The sequence below is a fragment of the Lethenteron reissneri genome, chromosome 26 (genome assembly GCF_015708825.2).
Source record: "Lethenteron reissneri isolate LAM-NWPU_2019-01 chromosome 26, ASM1570882v1, whole genome shotgun sequence".
Taxonomy (NCBI): Eukaryota; Metazoa; Chordata; class Hyperoartia; order Petromyzontiformes; family Petromyzontidae; genus Lethenteron; species Lethenteron reissneri.
In genome coordinates, this window is record NC_083804.1 from 8,966,767 (window position 1) to 8,989,413 (window position 22,647).

The following is a 22,647-nucleotide window of genomic DNA, read 5'->3' on the forward strand; positions in this document are numbered from 1 at the left end:
TCAATCGCACAAAGTCCCCCCTCCCCTCTCCCCGCAAAGCCTTAACACGCAGTCGGGGCCAGTGATATTTGCGGAGTAGCACCTCTTGAAGGTGGCCAGCACCACGTCCGGCCGCCTTTGTCTCCCCGGTGGCGATGTTTACTGCACACCGCACCAGGTACTCGTTTGAGGCTGAGTCCACCCTAGGAGAGCCCCAGCACCGGTCCAGATAATCGTCGATGGTTGTTGGCCGTGAGCGGGAATCGAACTCGGGTAGCCGGGTTCGCAGCGCAGCTCATTGTTTGCGCCACCCTGGGACTCCCCTCCCCAGAGTCTACCCCCCCAACTCCTTAAAAACTTTCATCTAAGGACATCTGATGGCGCTGTTTGTTGCTGGCTCCTTGGCGTTTTGATTCTGTGCTCGACGGGCAACTGAGATTTTGTTTTGTTCGTGGAACTGTTTTGAAACCCGAAGCGCGCGGTGGATATTCCGTGCAGTGCGCAGTCCGCGCGATGGTTTGTGTTTGAGTGTGGGAGGCACTGGGGGTGGATGGATTTGGGTGTCCATGTGGGTGGGGTGAGGACGAGGGGGTGCAGGGAGGTCGGAGAGAAAGAGAGAGAGGGGGGGAGGGTCTAGGGAGGTGCACTTGTAAGAACTCACCAATCAACACGCATACTTGCCGAATCGACCCACAACCACACCCCAACACAACCTCCCCATCATCACCACCACCTCCCTCCTCCCGTGCGCAGCCCTACCCCACCGCATTGGGGGGGTGGTTGAGTTAACTTCCCGACTTGTATACACACACAGACACACACACACACACGCGTGGACACACGGAGATGCATAAATACGGCCGAGACCCCCTCGTGAACGCCATCAGTCACTCGAGCTGTGACCGCTGCGCACGCGCGCGCACCTGAGACGCACGTGGCCCAGTAACCTTATTTTCCAATCCGTCTACCCGCCTAAGCTACACCTAAGCGCTTCGCTACCCACTCGCCTACAACTCTCGCCGCCGCTCGCCTGCGTAGCCCGTGGTCGGACCGCCGTCACACGCGGAGAGACGCGAGGGGAGAGGCGACATCGCGAAGATGTGCGCACTGTCGGTGTCGCTCAACTCTCGATTCGGCGCAGCCATGCAGGGCGCTCACTCCGCCAGTCCTCCTCAATCCAGACTCGGGGCCGTGTACCCGTGGGGCGAGCAGACCGCCCCAGTAGCTCATCAGCATGACCACCACCACCATCAACATCAGCATCATCATCACCATCAGCAGCAGCAGCAGAATCATATTCTTCAGCAGCAGCAGCACCAGCAGCAGCAGCAACAGCCGTGCGGGAAACTGAAGAGCGAGTCGAGAATACGCAGACCCATGAACGCCTTCATGGTCTGGGCTAAAGACGAGAGGAAGAGACTCGCTCAGCAGAACCCGGACCTTCACAACGCCGAGCTGAGCAAGATGCTTGGTGAGTCATTTGGGGGTGGGCGGTGGGAGAGAGAACGCCGGGGTCGTGCGGCTCCTCGCCGTCACCGACGCGCTCGCACTCAACCGCAATCCGAACACGCGTGCAATGTTTCTCCGATGTGTCTTCGGTGCGGCGCGCGCGCGCATTGTTCGGTGTGTTGTCCGACGTTTCGCGCCACGTGTTGGGAGCTTACATTTGGTAGCCTAAGGAGCGAAACGTCGGACATCACGCCGAACAAAGCGCGGTAGAAGCCGACACGTACAGCGGAGAGAGCTGTGCGGCAGCAAGAAGTTGCGCCGGTAGGAGATGGGATATCGTTGGGGTTTTTTTGTTGTTTATTGTGTGATTAGAGTTCCATCGCTGCGCTGGACAATAACACAACAGCACTTAGCCGTGGCAGAAGGCCGATGAGTCGATGGAGTAAAGAGTTTTAAAGGTTTCATCTCCACACGGAGAGACGGACAGAAGTCTGGCTCATTTACCTTGTTCTTGTTATTCTTAAAAAAAACACCGCGGGTGACCGGAGTTGAGAATTAAGTTGAACTCGTTCCATCATCGCTGCGGGGGGTCTGTAAAACGAGTACCGTTTTGTGGAAAGTCCCTAATGGTTGTGGGGTTGTTTGTTTTGTTTTTTTACGGCCTTGTTTTTGTCGTAAAAATGTAGAATTTCCACAATTGCTCAAAAGGCGAAAAGGATGAGCGCTGGCTACTTTGAGCAGCAGTGAGACTTCGCCTTTAAATTTAGCTTAATCTTAAACGCACGAGATTTGTTCGTTTGTTTTTCGTTCATAAATGTTTTCAGAGCCATATTTGTTATTGGACGCGGGCGCGCGCGCGTTGTTGTTGCGCGCCTTCTTCTACAAACACGAGAGCGCGAGAGAGAGAAGGTCCAATCAAGTTCATAAAAGTTTTTAGACTTGAGAGTTTGTTTTGTTATTTTGCGAAAAGAGACTTAGGATATGTAGTCATGGGCTCTCATCTTGGTTACAAGATGCAATTGCTTAATTATAAACAAAAAAAAGCTTGCTTGTGCCGACAGGTCGAGATCAAAAGTATCTCATTTCAAGGGGAGGTTCTGGATCAAATGCATTCATCTCGCCAGCACAGGCGGGTCTCGGGACTCGAGTAGAGGAGCGATACGTTGAAATTCAGAAAGAGGTAAAGATCGTAAAAGACAATGTCGTGATAGGAAAACAATTATAATGCGACAAAATTAAAACTTTTTATTAAATAATCGTAACGGCACATTTCAGCAGAATAAGAAAATCGGATAAGTTAAGCCGCAGAATTAAGTATCACAAGTTAATGTTTAGTTGTAATTATAATATTGACCCATATTTGCCCAAACTCTTTTTGGGATGTTTTGTTAATTCCCGTCAATTAGTGTTTAGTATTAATCTGGTGAGAACACAGCGCCACGAACCCGATCATAGTGAGATCCATTTCCAGTCGGGGTTAAACATCAGTGGGGAGTGATTTCTGAAGCAGTCTCCCTCCATGTCACCAACCAACCCGCGCCGGTCAGCGTGGTGAAGTATGGTCAGGAAAGCCACCATGATCGACGCGGGCGTGGAGAGCCATTTTTAATCCGCCGGGAGATTGACACATGCCCGTAAATAATGATGCTGACGATGACGATACTACGTGTATTAATAAAAAACACACGCGCGTGTGCGTACAAACAGCCCGTATACGAACACACAAAACACACACACACACATTTAGAATGCACACAGCCTGCTTGTCTGCCTGTGGTGCGTCGTAGTTTGGCGGATGGTTGCGCGAGTCGTGGTCCCTCCTCCTCCACCTCTTCCCTTCTTCTGCACCGCCGATTAGCACGGTTGGCTTACGTGCGGTGCAAAAGAAGTCCATCACCCACACACACATAAATACTCCTCCTCCATCTTCACCCCCTCTCACCTCCCACCCACCTGCTCTCATCTCTCCTCCTATTATTGCTGTTGCCCCTCACCTGTCCCCTTCTCATCATCCCTCTCCTAACCTCTCACCTCCTCGCCCCCCGTGTACAGGAAGGTCGTGGCGCTCCCTGAGCGCGGACGAGAAGCGCCCGTTTGTGGACGAGGCGGAGCGGCTGAGAATCCAGCACATGCAGGAGCACCCCAACTACAAGTACCGTCCCCGGCGCAAGAAGCAGGCCAAGAGGCTGGCGGCCAAGCGCCTCGAGGGCGGAGAAGTCCTCCAGGGGGAGCCTGCCCTCGGCAAGAGGGTCGGACTCATCGGAGCGGGAGGAGGAGGTGGAAGCGTTGGCGCCCTGTCTCCACCTCTGCCATCGATGAGCCACTTCAGAGAGCATCAACAACAGCCGCATCATCAGCATCAGCAGCAGCATCAACAGCAGCAGCAGCAGCATCACCCGCATCAGTTTGCCATGGCCGAGAGCTACGGTTTGCCCACGCCCGAGATGTCACCCCTGGACGTGGTGGAGAACGAGCCGGCATTCTTCCCCCCGGACGACGGAGCTCTTCTGATGCAGGGCTACGGAGACTGCGGGGCGCAGTCGTCCTCTGCTGCTCACCATCATCATCTTCCTCCTCCTCCTCCGCATCATCATCATCATCAAGCGGGTGGGCTGAATGCACTAATGCACCCTTCACCCCTGAGTTCCAACATCTATTTCAGTGAATACAACTTTGATCATCATCAGCAGCAGCATCAGCAGCAGCAGCAAAGCCAGCAGCAGCACCATCATCATCACCAGCAGCAGCAGCAGCACCTTCATCATCACCAGCAGCAGCAGCAACAGCATCACGTCTATCCAGGATCGCCTGTCAGCATGGGGCAGCTGTCTCCACCGCCGGAGCCCATCCCGACCGCCCTGCCTGACTCCCTGGAGCACCTGAACCACAGCGACCTGCTGGAGGACGTGGACAGAGACGAGTTCGATCAGTACCTGGACAGCGCCGCGGTCTCCGTGCCGGCCGCCTCGTTCGGCCACTGCGTGGACGCGATGTCGACGTCGTCGCAGCTCTCGTCGTCGTCGTCCTCGTCCTCGTCGTCGTCATCGTCAACCTCCTCCTCCTCCGTCGGCGGTGACTCCAACCTCATCTCCATCTTCGCGGACGCCACCGCTCTTTACTACAGCTCGCTGAGCTTCCACTGACGGGGGGAGGGGGGTGGAGAGGGCGGAGGGCAGAGGCTGGGGCTTGGAGGCAACGGGGAGGACTCAGATTCACTGCACCGTCGCAAACTGACAATCCGCGTCACCCTCCTCGCTCTCATGGACAAGTTACATCCAAATCGCAATGAAGATACTGGCCAGAGAGAGAGAGAGATTTACATACACTGCGTATGCAATTACACACGTGCACACAAGACAAAGATCCCCCGTATAGCCTTAACAGACTGTTGGGGCAAGTGTTGCTAGCGAGCACCTATGAAGGCCGGCACGGCACACGAGGCAGTGGGTGGCCAACACCACGCCCGACCGCCTTTGTCTCCCCAGTGGCGATGTTTTACACACCGCACCAGGTACTGATTTGAGGCTGAGTCGACCTAGGGGAAGCCCAGGACCGGTTCAGATAATCGTCACTGGGTGTTAGCCGTGAACGGGAATCGAACCCGGGTCGCCGGGTTCGTAGCGCAGCGCGCTAACTGCTGCACTACCGCTCCCTAAACGCACACACACACACGCGTACGCACACATGCCAGGCCCAAATCAAACCGTACAGAGAAGTCGGAGAAATACAACAACGCTACCCTCCAAAGTCTCTACGCGTCTCGCGGCGCCGTCGCTTGCACGACATCGCAAGTTGGCCGTAGGAGGAGGAGAGAATGAGGGAGCGGTTCGTTCTCAATCGGTGGGGTGTCTACACACGGGTCGCGCTGCGTTATCCCGCACACGTTTAACCTCTCTCGATGTGCATTGTTTAACCCCGAATGATGTCTTCGTTTTAATGTTGAATCTCGTCAAAAGTTTAAACATCATTCCTCCCCCCACCTTACCCTCCACCCTCCACCCCCCCCCCCCCCCACGATAAAACACGTGCAAATCATAAACCGGCGCGCTAACGCTGTTACATGCTCTGCCTTTAATGTTATTCGTGCGATGAGCGTGTGGGTTATGGTTCAAGGGCAGCAGGATTCGAGATAATCGTGGGTGAAACGGGACATTCATTATTAGTAATCGTGATAATGTGCGTGTGTGTGTGCGTGTGTGCGAAAACTCGTGAGAAAATAATGGTTCCAGCATGCTCTGCATGTCAAGTTGACATCGCCACACCTTGGCTTCATTGCACGATTGGAGGATCTCCTGTCAATCAACGATGAGTCACGGTTAAAAAAGAAAAACTTTTCAGGAATATTTCAATGCATTTAGTTTCTTGAAACGTGGGTACCCCCACCTCTATCAAAAACGTTTGGGCAGCGTGGAAGAGTAGGCCAAATATTTACCCTCTCGAGGAGGTCGTTTCTGCTTTCTCTACCCCCCACCCCCCACCAGCAGTGGATTGACAAAGACAGCTGTACTTGATGTACATTCGTGCATCACGAGTTTACTTGTCAGCAGTACACTACACTGGCATGTTTAAATACCCCGAGATGGTCGTAGCCTCTGCCTGCCACAGCGTCGTGGAATGTCCCACTGCCGATATAAAACTGTGCAAAACGGTAGCACGATCATCTCTGTGCGACAAGCCATCGTACGGCAGTGGTGGTGATGGTAGTGGAGCGTTATGCATGGGAAGGGAAAATTCACCGAACGGAGGCTCTATTTATTTATTTAATTGTCCATCGTTTTAAATTTGTCCACCAAAAAAACACAATAATAATAACATACAACACAATAAATGAGTGTTCTTAAATTTTGACTCGAAGCTTTCGTGACATGCGGGAATTCATAGTCCTTGATTCTTTGGGTAAAGTCACGTAGATAGAAAAAATAAAAGTAAATACAAAAGTAAAAATAACAACGACGTTTCGATTTCGATCACAACACAAGCGATCATCATCAGGAGGAAAAAGGGGGAATGATCGTGAGAACAGCGTTGCCTTCAGGAGCCTTTTCCCTCCTGATGACGATCGCTTGTGTTGTGATCGAAACGTCGTCGGGTTTTTTTTACCTTTGTTTTTTCTATCTACGTGACTTTACCGAAAGTACCAAAGAATATTTGTCCTTCAGTTACAATCACCTCCCCCCCGCCCCTTCCACATGTCTCGAGACATAACACGAGTTATACACACATTATATATTATGTATATATTTATATTCGTTCGTTCAATGTAACGTGGCAACGAACCGGGGAGCGAACCTGTGTCTCGTTGGGTCTAAAGGGCACCTCGCTGCTCGCGAGAGGCCGCCAGACAGCCATTTCCCGGGCAGATATATCCACCCGTCACGCGGACCTCAAAGTGTGTCTTTGTCGTGATGATCGATGCGATGTTGTGTAACCCGGGCTACGCGCCAATGCTGAACCAACGCTGTTTGGCATTTTTGGTTGGGACCGCCAGATCATTGTTGTGGCCCAAAAAACGTTGCTGGCACGTCCTTGGAACGTTTGGGACCAACTTTGGCCCGAACGTCTAAATGGGTATGTTGTCTATTTGTGTGTCGTGCAACCATTACTGTATTAATAGGTGCTCGCTAACAGCAATTGCCCCTAAACTATGTATCCCATAAGGGAGGGGGGGGGGGGGGTTCATAGGTTTGTGTTGAGTGTCGAGCTTTGAGCGACATTTCACGTGCCCACCACGTGCACCTCGCTTGGTGGCGACACAATGGTAATAATTGTCGTTTGTACGTAAATGTGAATCATCGCTGTCATCGTGGGTGATTGTCTATCCACTGCGACTGTGTGTGTGTGTCTGTGTGCGTGATTATGGGGAGCGGTGGTGTAGCGGTTAGCGCGCTGCGCTACGAACCTGGCGACCCGAAGTTCGATTCCCGCTCACGGCCAACACCCAGTGACGATTATCTGAACCGGTCATGGGCCTCCCCTAGGTCGACTCAGCCTCAAATGAGTACCTGGCGCGGTGTGTAAAAACATCGCCACTGGGGAGACAAAAGCAGCCGGGCGTGGTGCTGGCCACCCACCCCCTCGTGTGCCGTGCTGGCCTTTATAGGTTCTCGCTAACAGCACTTGTCCCTACAGTTTGTTCAGGCTATAGGGGGGATCTTTGTCTTCTTTGTATGTTATATACTCTACGCGAGTGTGGGGGGGGGGGTATGATGCATTGTGAATAGTGAAGACACCGTGCTGCACAGAACCCGAGCGAACCCACTTCGAGCCCTGACTTCGTGGTGGCCAACTGGAATCTCAACCTGAGTGTGTGAGTGTGTGAGTGAGTGTGTGAGTGTGTGAGTGTGTGAGTGTGTGAGTGAGTGTGTGAGTGTGTGAGTGAGTGTGTGAGTGTGTGAGTGAGTATGTGTGTGACCCGGTGTGACAATGATGGCACCAAGATGTTTAAAAATTTATATTTTACTCGGGGGGGGGGGGGGGGGCGGGCGTGTGGGGGGGGGGGAGATGGTGTTTATTTTATAACGAGTGACAACTACTGAGAAGGAGCGGGCCTGCAGGAGTATCGATGTTAAATAACTTTTCTCTTGTAAACGTGTTACATAGCGATATATTTTTTTCTTAAGCATTTTTGTACAAAAGTTTATTTCATCCAATATCGCGGGAAGTGTGGGGGGCTATTATTTGATAAATATAATGATGATGTTAACAATAATAATGTATCATTTACTGTGTTTTAATTATTCTGTTAGACATTCCTTAACAAGAGCTCTCGGTTGGAGCTCAATGTTTGAGATGGGGTTTTTGTTGTTTTTTGTGTTTCATTAAAATGACATTACTGATGCCGTGAGTGAAATGTGAATTATTTTGTCAAATAATTCTTACAATATCAATAACAATAATAGTGAATATAACGTACATGAATCTTCAAAATCCACTGCTGGGTGAAGGCCCTCCCTCCACGCCGCGTTGCCTCGTGTGTGGCGGGTTGTGTGGCCAAACTTTGGGGAGCGGTGGCGCAGTGGTTAGCGCGTTGCGCTCCGACCCTTGCAAACCCGAGTTCCATTCCCGCTCACGATGCCTCCAATGAGGACCTGGTGCGGTGTGTAAACATCGCCAGTGGGTAGGCAAAGGCGACCAGGCGTGGTGCTGGCCACACCACCGCTTCCACTCGGACGGCCCGGCCTGCACTGAGCACCTTGGAGTTCTGAATTAATTAGCATTGGGAGACAAAGGCGGCCGGGCGCGTGGTGGTTTTCCGACCACACCGACTCACCACCACCACCGCCGCCACCACTGCCCCCTCGTCGTGTCCGGGTTAAGCGCGCTGCGCTACGAACCCGGCGGCCCGAGATCGAGTCCCGCTCACGGCCAACACCAGTGACGATTATCTGAACCGGTTCTGGGCCACCCCTGGGTCGGCTCGGCCTCAAATGAGTGCCTGCTGGTGCGGTGTGTCGTAAAGATCGCCGCTGGGGAGACAAAGGCTGCCGGGCGTGGTGTTGGCCACCGACCCCCTCGTGTGCCGTGCCGGCCATCATAGGTGCACGCTAACAGCACTTGCCCCAACAGTCTGTTGAGGCTATAGGGGAACCTTTGTCTTGACGCTGCTAAGTGCGTGTTGGTGGTGAACGCGGGAAGCATAAACGTTGGAGCATGGATATAGTTAAGCCTGCTCCACCGACTGTTCACTACCTAGCCCCCCCCCCCTCTCTCATCCTGTGCGATCTGTTATGTATGTGCGTATGTATGTTGAACTTCGTTCGCACCTTACATAGCCAACCGTGCTCATCGGCGGTGCGGAGGTAAGAGACAACAAACTTAACACAAAAAGCAGTTCTAAAGAAGTGAATTTCGATTTAAAGCTTTCGTGACTGCAGGGATTCATCTTCTTGGTTCTTTCGGTAAAGTCACGTAGAAGGAAAATAATAAAATAATAAATGAGCCATTCAGACTCTGTCTTCTCGACAGACCTGTTCTTCACCTGAGGACGGCTGCTTGCGTTGTGGCCGAAACGTCGTGAGAATTATTTTATTATTTGTTATTTTCATTATTTTATTATTTACATTCTACATGACTCTAAAGAAGTGAGCTTGTGAAACTAGATGATGTAAAAGTGCACAGCTCCCAGTGGCTTCATCATGTCGGGAGGAGGAAGAGCGTTCCAGACGGCCCGAGGAAACGTTTCTGAAATCGCGCGGCGATTCGTTGACCGCCGTCTTTGTAGGGGTGGTCGCTCATCGCTGCGCATTGCAGATCATCTCGAGCACGGTTCAAATGTCGTCTGCGCTGCACTGAACGGGTTCGACTCCGTTCGTGGGGTGTTCTCGTGCCGATAAACACCGGGGCCAAATCAGCGGCATTTGTTGAGCAGGCCCAAAACAAAGTCTGCTGATGAGACTCGGAGACGTTAAGAGTTGGGGTTTAAGGGCGATATCGGCTGATGAGCCCAAATGTTAAGTTTAAAATTTCGACGCTAAAACAGAAACGTTGTACTACTATTATTGCACCGCTTGATTAGCCAGATCGGTGCGTGTATAAATACTGCAGGTTACAATTACAAACGCGTTAGTGCTCACGATTAAAAAATAAGCAAAGCGTGCCCATTAACACACACACACTCACATACACACCGGTTAGTGTTTAACGAGTTTAACAAGCAGTGACTGGGGTGGAGTGGTGGTGCAGTGATTAGCATACCGCGCTACGAACCCACGGACCCGTGCTCCATTCCGAACGTGGGTTTTGCGAGTGATAGACGTCGATGGCTGTCGAGGCCTCCTCTTTCACCGCCCCGATACTGACCAACGTGGTGAAGTATGGTCAAACGACCCTCGCGACCAGGGGGGGGGGGGGGGGGTCGGAAACCCGCAGCTCCGGTGCCGCATGCGGCCCTTCATGGACTCCTCTGTGACGTGCTGTACCCACGTGTGTACCCACGTGTGTACAGCACGTGCTGTACCCACATGCTGTACCTACGTGCTGTACCCACGTGGGACAGCACGTGGGTACCCACGTGTGTACCCACGCATTGCAGCGCCGGATTATCCTCGTAGCAAAAGTAGCTACATACTCTTTGTTTTTTTCGGTAAAGTCACGTAGGCATAAAATAAATCACGACGTTTCGGGCGCAACACAAGCGTCCATCATCGGGTGGGAAAGCATGTGATTTATTTTATTTTATACCTACGTGACTTTACCGAAAAAAGCAAAGAGTATGGATTCCTGCAGTCACGAAAGCTTCACATCAAGATTAAAAGTAGCTATATTTGAACCTCATAGCGGTACCCCGGGGTACCACAGTCGTCCCCCCGGCTCTCGCATCATGTCCGTGACGCAGTCGTTTTTAGTCTGTTGATGGTCGGCGATGCGGCAATCGACTCATCTCGACGAGCTGTACACGATGCACCACCACGGTGCGTACCGCGCGCGTTCGACATCGCGGAGTAGCACCGATTTCGGATTGAGTGGTACCCCAGTCGCGGAGTTGAGTACACCCCAGAAATAAAATATTTAATTGCCTAAATGCTTTCAAGGCTATCAATTCCGGTTCGAGTGATTCTGCACTTGCTCTATTGCTATAGTACTATACCGCTTTTAATTTTATGAACGTGTGGGTGTTTAAGGTGAGCGATTTGTCGTATTATATGGCTGTATAGCAAATGAAAAAATACAATTACTTTACTATGCAAGTTAAACATTTGTGTTTTAATATTTAAGTGTGTTTTTTTTATTTAGGGCACCTTCATAACATATGCTACAGGCCCTGCGCTAGCTTCATCCGGCACTGACGTATTGACGTGCACTGCGGCTCTTGACACGTTGAGTTTTGTGCGGAATTCCCAAGAAAAAAAACGTCTCTTCTTGTTATGTTTTGGCTGCCGACGCCAGCTCAGGACCGACATGGCCTTCATCCAGCAGTGGAGTTTCCACATGCAAGACACACAGCCACGATCTCGTCCCGAGCGTGACTGGCCAATCCATCTAGGGTTGACGGATCACATTGAGACGTCGCGTGTGTGTGTGTGGAGAGAGAGACTCCAATCTACGGGACTCGTCGGCCTGTCTGCGAAGGCAGTGCAGCAAGTATGTTTCTGTTTTGTCCTGTGCGGATATTTTTTGTTGTTGTGCATCGCTTCATCGCAAACTCTTGTCTGCGTGGCCTCAAGAGTCCTGTCACTCTCTCACAATGAGCCCACATTCAAGGCGAGCCGCAGTCGTGCGATTGTGGCCATGCGACCCAAACAATCTGGACCATACAGTTAGTAAACCCATAGATACACATGGAGACACGTAGAGACGTTATAGGGTTACATTAGAGCAGTGTTTCTAAACCTTTACCGCAGCGCTGCACCCCTTTGGTTCTCAATCGTAAAAATGTTGATAATGTTACTAAATTTCGATTTAAAGCTTTCGTGACTGCAGGGATTCATCTTCTTGGTTCTTTCGGTAAAGTCACGTAGAAGGGAAATAATAAAATAATAATAAAATAATAAAAAGAAAACATAATAAAATACAATTCTCACGACGTTTCGGCCACAACGCAAGCAGCCGTCCTCAGGTGAAGAACAGGTCTGTCATTCAGACGCTGTCTTTCCGACAGACCTGTTCTTCACCTTCCACCCTGCACCTCCAATTAGCACTGTTGGCTCCGTACGGCGCCAAAGAAGTTCAACATACATGCAGTGCCATACAAGCCCACGAAAGCATCATCGCCGCCTGCTGGCAGACTTCACTCCGTCTGAAGACACGGCCCCCGACTTCGTGGCAGCCTCGCGCGGTGAGCATGGCGCGAGTAGCAGAAGTGCGAGATTATTATTTACGTATTCTCCAGATTATAAGACGCACCCCGCCCCCGCATCCCCCGTGATTACAAACACAAGTTGGTGGTGCGCCTTATAATCCGGTAGGTGTGTGTGTGTGTGTGCGCGAGAGACCCGATTTGTACCACTGCATTGACACCAGGCGGACACGCGTTTAAGGGTGCGTCTTACTTTCCGAAGCATCTTGGATCAGAAGCATTAACTCCCCCCCCCCCCCACGCCGCCGCCGCCCTCTCTCCCAGCAGTGGCGAGATGTTAACTACCTCGCCTGGTGTACAGGAAGTCGTGGGTTCGATACCTGACGCCTGCTGCTGTATATTTGGAGTTTGCATGTCTCTCAACCCGTGGTCGCGAGGATTTTTCTCCGGGTCCTCCGGTTTTTCCCCTTCCACATTTACAATGAACATCATGCGTGTATACTCTTTGGCTGCTGTACCTTTACAAACGATGAGCCACATTCGTTGAGTTAGCATTTGTGATAGTCAGGTCGCGTCTGAAAAAGAGATTTATATCTGAGTGAGCCTTACCTGGTAAAATCAAATAAAAAGTATTTATAGTTTTCACTGCCCCCGGTTCTCTTCTCAAATCCGATCGTCAGGCCCAAGCAAAGGTTTAAATCTTCACCAAATATTTTCCCGGGGTAGCCGACAACTGCGTCAGGAGCAGCGGAGTGTATCGCTGTGACGTCTCAATTCGTATTGGTGGATCGGGGCATCGCGTCGCTCTACATTGTCGGGTCTGTTTTGGATGACCACGGTCGCACATTGCAGAGTGCCTGCTAACCCCCACAGCCATAGCGAGAGTTATCCTGGCGGTGGTGTGCCTGGTGCGGACATACTCGACACATTTTAAACAAAAAGTCACTGACGCGCCAATCTGGGTAGATCCGGCTGAAATCAAGCGTCGATTCCTGGCCACTGGGCATCTGTGACAACAACAAAAAGAAGGGCTTCATAGCCAATCGGATTCCTCCAGTGGATATCAAAAAAAACATATTCTGGTTTTGACACTGACCCCTGACCTCGTCCGCCTGGTAGGAAGTGGCGCGCGGTGCTCCTCTGTTAAGCAGCCAGACGAATTCGCTGGCCCCATCGCCTGCCCGCAGCGCAGCGGTGCGCAGGATATGCCACGTCCGGCCGTGTCGCGTGACGGTCCATCCGTCCAAAGGCACCGCGCTCGGTGGTTTTTCTTTTCTTTTCGCGTGAAGCCCTGTGGCCAATAAATGTGGAGTGCACGATAGCGTACTTATTTAACGAGCTGATTGCACGTAAGTTCGCTTTGGATTGTTTGGGTACAACTGAAGTTATTTCCGTGTCAGGGTGTTACCACACAGGTCACAGATTTGGTTCCAGCCCACGAATTACATCCAGGTCTGTGTTGTGTGTGTGGTTTTTTTTTGGGGGGGGGGGGATGGGTGGACTGGCGATGAAATATAGAGTACTTAAAAGCATCGTAAAATTTAAAACGTATCCTAAAGGTACCCAGCTGGATGAAAGCGTGTGCCTCTGAACGTGTCAGGGTTTCTGCGTGTCTATGTGTGTTTACTTTTACTATGTTTATCTTACCATGTAAGGCCCATTGAGCTACGTAGCTCTTTTTCAGAAGCGACCTGACCATCACAAATTACTCTGAATGCACGTTTCTCAATGTGGAGGGGAAAACCAGAGGACTCGGAGAAAAATCCACGCGACCATGGGGAGAGACACGCAAACTCCAAATATACAGACGTGAGTGCTGGGATCGAACCCACTACCTCCTGTATACCAGGCGAGGTAGTTCGCATCTCACCAGGCAATCGCCACGTGCATACATAAGAGAACACATACTACGTGAGGGGTTTCCTCTGTAAGTTCTGTCATTCCGTGATTTCTACACAAGTGTCTTTGTAAGTCTATGTGTCTCTGTGTAAAATGTATGGGTCTCTATGAAAGTCTATGTGTGGTTCCGTAAGTGTATGGGTGTCTATGTAAGTCTTTGGGGTGTCTATGCAAGTTTTATGGATCCGTATGTCAGTCTCCCGCCGTCTATGTAATGATACAGTCGATACAGACTGCCTCGGGCAGGTGTTGCTTCTGTAACGCCTGCGAACACCCCCCTTCCTCCTCATCCGCCCACCCTCCCCGAATGGGGGGGGGCCCTGTATTCTATCGCCGTCCATCAGCCCCCCCCCCCGCCACACATGTGAGTTAGAGACACTCACTTCCAGGCACCGGTCAACAATTCAACAACCCGCTCTCTCACCCCCAGCTGCACGTTTCCTGTTTTTCAATCATTCCGCTGTTATTTTAATGCCTTTGGGCTTCTTGGTGTTTGTGCGCCTTTTGGCGTCATCTGGTCCAACACCATGTGAGACTAGGCTCTAAGGAAAGTTGTCTCGGGTGTGGACCAATCAACTTTGAGGACAGTGCATACATTATCAGAGTTATGTTTTTTGTTTGCATTATGACTGCAGGTATTGTGGTCTATGCAAACATGCCTCCTTGTAAAAAAAAGGTGTCAGTTTTGTTGCCAGATAAAAGGGTTAAAAAAAACAATTATCTTCTTGTTGTTGTTATTAATGCTCTCCCCCCCCAAAAAATGTTCACGGTTAAAAAGCAGCGGTGGCACTGAGACATCGGCGGCCCTAAGAGCAGCAAATATTTATTGGCAACCTGCTCCCGCCTCTTCAATTGGTGAAATCATCGCGAGGTGGTGGAAGAGACGCGGACAAGGAGACAGTGACATATCCGACGGGATGAACGCAGACAAACTTCAAAGCTTTCATGAGACGCGGACGAGATCGAGGCGATGGATATTACGTTGGCGCTTTGATGTTGATAAGCTTTGTCATGGTTATTAGGATTTGCATGTGAGCTGATATTTCACGTTCCCCGTGTTGTTTCGTCCACTGAGCCTTTTTGGGCTACCCTAAGCTCTCGCTTGGTCTGTGCTCACGCCGAGCGCTGCTACCTGTTGACAGCGATCACGCCGCGTTAGCTATGCCCGTCTTGTCTGGCTGTGGCTGTAACGGGGACGACGTGCTGCTGTCAGGGTCTTTGCCCTGTAGAAAACCAGGCAAAGTGGTCAAAGCGTCACTTTATTAGCGATCGTTCAATACTGCCGAGGACAAACGTCTGTTTGAAAGCATTCACGGAAGCCGTGCACATGTATTGGTTGTGCTGCGTGGTTCTTATTCAAGTTCATTTATTAGGTATAGCCCTGTGAGCCATTCGGTTCTTGAATCGGGTGCAACCGCAACAAACAAAAAACAAAAACATGAACAAAAAACATCTTAAAGTGAATATGTGACTAAGTGCAAACAGAAATCCAAGAAAAGACAGCAAAACATTGCAGAAAAAAAAATCACCGTACACCAACGCTGTGTGCAAACATCCCAGTGGGATGCAAGTCAAACAACCAACAACAACCACAGGACACTGGGAGCGGGATGTGTCAATTTTCTTCTGTCGCCAGTGTCACATTCAACCGGAAGCAAACTACTTGGTTCACAGATGACGGTGGTGATGGGAATCGGAAATCTGCACGTGTTCATGGCGAGACTTGAAGCCATGAATAACTTTAGGCTAATCCTACCCAATATTGCGGCCCATATTACATGTTTTTTTTTCTTCCAATGCCTATCTATCTTGTCTATTCGATAACAAGTTCATCCATTAACACCTCACTATTTTCCCTTGCTTGAGCAAGTCAGCGGGTGTAATAGGTGGTGGAGAGAATTGTTTTGAGCACCTATGGGTGGGGCAAATGGTGGGAATGTCACATTCCTACGACAAGGCGCCGTCTGTCCATAGGTAAACCATTGCTTCACGTATATATATATATACACCTGTTTATCAATAAATGCGAATGGCCCAATTATATTGCAACGGTGCGATTGGCACAATGTCATGAGATATTGAGGTGGCTGACACCTGGAGTTGAACCCAGGTTTTTAGTGGTTGGTGGCTCAGTGCTTCTGACCTGGTATTCACCCCAGAAGCTACCCAACCACGTCAACCTTGACATTAGATTTCTTCCTCTTTCCCCATCAGTTCCACTGGGAACACTTGGGTACCCTTAGAGTGTCGCTTCGGTGTTTTGACAGCGGGGTCATGCACATTGCAATGCTCTGATGGCGAGCGAGGGGGTGATAGACGCCACGGACACACACTCGCACGTGTACACAAACGGATGCACGCGCACGCAGACACACACGTGTACACACAGACACAAAAGACAGAGATTCCCCGTATAGCCTTAACAGACTTTTGGAGCAACTGCTATAAGGGAGCGCATGTGAAGGCCGGTACAGCACGCGAGGGGGTGGGTGGCAGTACCACGCCTCTGTCTCCCCCCAGTGCTGATTATTTACACACTACACTATGTACTGATTTGAGGCTGAGTCGACCTAGGAGATGGCCATGGTCAGTTCAGATATTCCTCACTGGTGCTGGCCGTGAACGGGAATCGAACTCGGATCGCACAAACACACACAGTTTCAAGATGCACACAGACACACACACACAATTTCAAGATGCACACAGACACACACACAGTTTCAAGATACACACAGACACACACACAATTTCAAGATGCACACAGACACACACAGTTTCAAGATGCACACAGACACACACGCACAGTTTCAAGATGCACACAGACACACACAGTTTCAAGATGCACACAGACACACACGCACAGTTTCAAGATGCACACAGACACACACATGCGCGCGCGCGTAGAGACAGGAGCATTGTGAGTGGCCTCGTGCTGTCGGTCCACCCATCCCCATCGCTGTGCGCTACTCAGTCGAGATGTGACGCGTAGGCTTTGCGCAGTTGTGTTGTCCTGCAGCGTGTCGTTCGGCACGACGCCCGACGTTTCGCTCGACGGCGCTGGGAGCCCCTTCGGGAACCGAGTTCCATGCTTCAGTGCCTGCGCATTTCTTCTTCTGAATCACAGTTCCTGAAGAAGCTCCCACCGGCACGTGGAGCGAAACGTCGGACATCGCGCGGAACAAACGCCGCTACGTGGCGTCGACATTTAAAAAAACACACGAGAGTCGCTGCGCGAGTCGCGACCACCCGTCACGGCGGATGTCTGACCTCCCCTCCGCCTCGCCGCCACAGAGCTCTCTCACAAAACGTCACTGCATGGGGAGGCCAGGGGGGGGGGGCAGACGCGGAGAGCGAGAGCAGAGAGAGAAGTGGGGGGGGGGGGGAGAGAAATTCCCATGGTGCATTGTGCCAGCGAAAAATGATGTGATTCGAAAGAAGTGAGGCCAACGTTTTCAATAATAATAATAACAAGAAGCGTTGCGTAACGCTGGCCACCCCCTGCTAACATTAAGAAGATTCGGTGAAATCGATCTGGTTCATGGCTCATGTTTTGTCTGCTTCGCCAGGATCTCACCCCCCCCCCCCACCTGCCCCCCCTCCCTGCTTTCCCTTGTTTTATTTTTGTTTTATTTCCTCGCTGCTTGTTTGTTTATTTACTTTCAGTCTAAGATGTCGGGTACTGGACTTTTCCTCCGATGTTTTGTGATCGGCAGTGCGATGGTGCCAGAACAGAAGCCATTAGCGCCACTCTCTCCACCCTCTGCGCCAAAGACAAATATCCCCTGGATAGCCTTAACAGACTGTTGGGGCAAGTGCTGTTAGGCCGCCGGAACGGCACACGAGGGGGTGGCCAGCACCACGCCCGACTGCCTTTGTCTCCCTAGCAGCGAAATTTGCGACACACCGCACCAGGTACTCATTTGAGGCTGAGTCGACCTAGGAGAGGGCCAGAACGGGTTCAGATAATCGTCACTGGTGGTGGCCGTGAGCGGGACTTGAACTCGTGTCACCGGGTTCGTATCTCAGCGCGCTAACCACTACATTACCATTACCACCTAACCACTACACTACCATTACCATCTGACCACCACAACCATTAGCACCGTCGTCACCATCGTCATAGAATTGTCAACTCTCCTCGGTTTTCCTAGGATTGTCCTCTTTTTTGAGACAGCTGCTATCCTGGGAAATCTGTGAGTTGTGTAGTTCTAATGCACCACTCAAGACGACGCGTTTACATGTCTCTCTCCCCTCTCCCGATATCGTGAGAGATTCTTCTTGCTGGGATATATCCTGGGTTGTTGTTTTTTTTTGTACCTCAGAGGTGGCAGGTCTACGACCGGCACACCAACATAAGCAGCACCAGCACCAGCACCATCAAATCCGCCAACATCACCAGAACCATCATGTGTTATGGTGATTCAGTCCTTTGGTATGTACCATTGGTGAGTGACCATACTTTAGCACACTACCCTGGCCTTATCCATAATAACGTGAAACGTATTTAGGGCTCATCTTTACAGGTGACCTAACGCACTGACGTTACAAACACAGTGTTGTTTCCAGGTCGAAAACATTGCCCTCTAGGAGGCGATTAGTGCGGCTACGGTGCTGGAGTGGGAGGGATAAATATTGTTTGCGGTGCCGTTTCCAAGTGGTACGCATCATGCAACTGTGGGTCGTATGAAATGTTAAACATTTTTGTGCCATTTGTTCCTGTGCTCAAACTGGAGGGGGAAAAAAAATCTGCCCGAGTCGATTTGTGCCGCGGGGAAATATGTTTGCAATGTTTTCAATTCCTCATATGTCACGCAGTTGTTTTTATTCAGATTGTTTGGTAATTAGCTTTTATTCTTGTCGATTTGTCGTTTTTGGTGAGCCAGGTTGGCCTTGCAAATTAGACTCATCCTGGGTCCTCTTGAGTTTTCACCTCCTGGGGTTAAACAAAAAATAAACTTGAAAGTTGAAACTTGAAATTGCATTTCTGGGGCGTATCTCGCCCCTTTGGGGTCCATGGGATTTCCCCTGCTCTAAATCAGATCAATGAAACACAGGTATCACTTCCCTTTTGTCATCCTATTACCATTATTTAGCCACGCGCTGGCTGGTTACTTTAAATGATGATTTCATGCGTTGTTTAATATATAGCTAAAAACTATTGTTAGGAGGAAGTTATGGAGTCAGTAGTTGGGGTCAATGTGAGGACAGCAGCAGCAGAAGCAGTCAATGCGTCCAGATCACAACACACAACTACACTCACAGCATAGTGTAAATAAGCCTTACTACTTTGTACAACTTGTCCGTAATAATTATCGTGTACTCAGACATCAGTGTCGTGTAAAAATATGAGGCTTGCGATATTTTTTATGTTCATCTGAAACCTCAAGCAATCAGTAATTGCAAACTGCTTACCTTCAAAATGTAATCATTAAAACACTACCTAACAGCATTTGGCTATCACAAATGATAGCTCAATGAAGTGGCTTATCATAACGTGGACATTTATAGCAGTCAAATACTCTAAACGCACGTTGATTCTAAATGTGGAGGGAAAAACCAGAGAACCCGAATTAAAAAAATCCACGCGACCACGGGGAGAACGTGCAAACTCAAAATATTGGCATGAGTGTGCGAGCGGGTGGGCGATGCTAGCTAGCCCTTGTCTGGTAGGTATATGTGGGTACGTTGGGGTGGTAGGCGGGAGAGGTGAATGGGAGAGTGGTGGTTATCGGTCGGACCCTGTTGGGGGTGCCACGTCGCAATAGACGAGAGAGGTAGGAGTTTTTTGTGCTGGTGGCGCATGGAAACGCGTGGCGACAGAGCCTCTATTTACGCAGTGTCCCCTGCTCGCCCGCAGATAACGCTGCAGCAGGAAGCCGTTTATTACGGATTCTGCGATCCTGAGTCTCATGCAGAGAACGCGGGGCCTTGGCTGTGTGGGGTAAGAAGACGGGAGGGGGGGGGGGTTCTCATCCCTGCCTGCCTGCCAACCCCGGCCCCCCGCGAGCCCCATCTCTTCTTAAACCCGGTGACCCCCCCCCCCGCACCCCCCCTCCTCTGTAGTGGCTCTGCTTCCTTCCAGATTCCAATCGGCGGGGACTGAGTGCGCAGAAGAAAAAAAAACCCCCACACGTGATAGTTTGGAAATGTCCCTGTTTTTTCCGCACTTTTGGGGCAGTCCGACCGAGTTCAGTTGTAAGTTACTGTTGCAGATTTGAGTGCTGAATTTGATCCGAGTTTGAGTTCTTAATCAACCGGAACTAACCAGTGAAGTGAAGTATGGTCACATAACCCAATACATGGGGGGGGGGCGCTTCATCCAGCAGTGGATTGACAAGGGCTGAACATTGTTCGTTAATTGGTTTAGTCATGATTGTGGGCCAGCTTTAGGCCTGATGTTGGCCTCGAGTTTTTGTCTTATTTCTGGTACCAGTTTGAGTCCTGATTATAGATTTGGTCTTCATTCCACCACCATCATCACCACCACCATCATCCACACCGCTACCATCACTGCCACCAACACGACTATAACCACCACCAACATCATCATTGTCAACATCACCATTACCATGGCCACCACGACCAACACCGCCGCCATCATCTTCACCCCTATCACCACAAATATTGCCAGCAGCATCACCCGCCAACGCCGCCACACCCTGCGCGAGCACGGGCTTGGTCGCCAGGAAAGAGAACTCGAGTTACCGTAAAGGAAACGAGTCCTCCTCCTGTGATTTAGGAGCTCGATAAGACGCTGCTGGGGGTGACGTGGGGTGATGGAGACCGAGCGGACCGAGCGAGCAGGGGAAGGGTGTGGAGAGGGGAAACGAACACCCAATCGTGACCCCGCTCGTGACCCACTCCCCTATAATACCGGACCCCATAATGGCCAACCGCACCTCCGCCCAGCCACAAGCACCACATCCAACACTTGGGCAGGGGCGGGGAAGCTTTCCCTTCGTCGGGGCCGAATCGGACTTTCAAATACCCTTTCAGGCAACAAAGACAAAGATCCCCCCCGTAAAGGCTTAACAGGCTTTTGGGGCAAGTGCTGTTAGCGAGCACCTATGAAGGCCGGAACACGAAGGGGTGGTGTGGCCATGACCACGTCCGGCCGCCTTTGTCTCCCTAGTGGCGATGTTTACACACCGCTCCAAGTTACTCATTTGAGGCGGAGTCGACCTAGGAGAGGCCCAGGACAGGTTCACTGGTGTCGGGGCGTGAGCGGGAATGGAACTCGGGTCGCCGGGTTCGTAGCGCAGCGCGCTAACCGCTACACCACCGTTCCCCACTTTTCAGGCTTCCACACATTCACAAAATCACAAACTCAAACACGCACCTCAGCCACTTCTACCGCCACAACGGGGGCCTTGCGTGGACAGAAGGTACCACCTCGCAATCCAGCGGGTTTTGGGAGTTTTACAAATCTCAAGATGATCTACCAACCTTTGCTTCCAGGGCCAGCCTCCCCACGTCTTCGATGTAGAGCGACAGCTGTTACATTGAGGTCGTCGTGCCAGGTAATTGTTTCAGGAATGACGGAGTGGTGCATCGCTGCTCTGACGATGACTCTTTCGTATTTGTGAATCAGGTAATGAGTTGTTATATGTCCCACGGTCTGTTGTGGGTGGTGGGAAATCAGGCCGGGTGGTGGAGTGGCTAAAGCGCCCGACGAGCAGATCCGAAGGTTACGATCTCAACTGTTGGTATGGTCTACCATTGTCAATAAAATGAGTATCCCATTCGTAAAAACCCAACAGTGGGAATGTGGTATTTCCACCAACGGCTCACGGATACGACTTGTTTGTGCAAGGAGTGTTTGATACACACAAAGTGCTTGACGCAAATGAACCACAACAACTTGCTGATCTCGTCTGGGAGCATCGAGCCTCACCCGATCTCCGGTCATCCTCGCAGTGGCTTTTGGCGAGGCCATCGAACGAAGGCGGCCACGGCATCGCGCGGTTTCAGATGCGCTCCTGTGGCCGTCTGGAACGCTCGTCCTTGCGATTTTAGGAAACCAATGGGGCTACGCACCTTTAAATCTAGATATAAAACTAATTTCTTTAGAAATGCTTTTTGTGTTTAGTTTGTTGTCATTCCCCCGCGCCTCCGATTAGCACGGTTGGCTACGTACGGTGCGAAAGAAATCCAACATACAGACGCACATACATAACAGATCGCACAGGATGAGAGGGGCGGGGGAGCTAGGTGGTGAACAGTCGGTGGAGCAGGCTTAACTACATCCATGCTCCAGCGTTTATGCTTCCCGCGTTCACCACCAACACGCACTTAGCAGCGTCAAGACAAAGATTCCCCGTATAGCCTCAACATACTGTTGGGGCAAGTGCTGTTAGCGTGCACCTAGCGTTAGCATTGGGAGATCGTTGTCCTTAGCCGTTTCACGAGACGCCACACACACCACTGGCGGCCAATTCAATCTCTCTGAAGTTTGTGGTTTAGCCAACAAATCTCCATCCTCAATGCACCCCACACCCTGCACCTCCAACCGCAAGTTTGACCCCGCGACAATGCATACATGGACTGCCTGCACTCCTCACTCACTCATCACACCGCGTTAACTA

General features: G+C 50.9%; 1 protein-coding gene across 1 annotated transcript; it reads left to right on the forward strand.

Moving 5' to 3' along the window:
- Positions 1-808: 808 nt before the first annotated feature.
- Positions 809-7,888, forward strand: SOX7 (SRY-box transcription factor 7). The gene is made up of 2 exons (XM_061559994.1): positions 809-1,450; positions 3,481-7,888. The coding sequence occupies exons 1-2, from the start codon at positions 1,078-1,080 to the stop codon at positions 4,569-4,571; spliced, it is 1,464 nt and encodes a 487-aa protein (XP_061415978.1). The 5' UTR covers positions 809-1,077; the 3' UTR covers positions 4,572-7,888.
- Positions 7,889-22,647: the final 14,759 nt, after the last annotated feature.

Bases quoted from the DNA above. Each gene is read 5' to 3' on its own strand.
- SOX7 (XM_061559994.1), top strand. From the start codon at position 1,078: ATGTGCGCACTGTCGGTGTCGCTCAACTCTCGATTCGGCGCAGCCATG. The intron at 1,451-3,480 runs GTGAGTCATTTG...CCCCGTGTACAG, and splicing joins CGAGCTGAGCAAGATGCTTG to GAAGGTCGTGGCGCTCCCTG.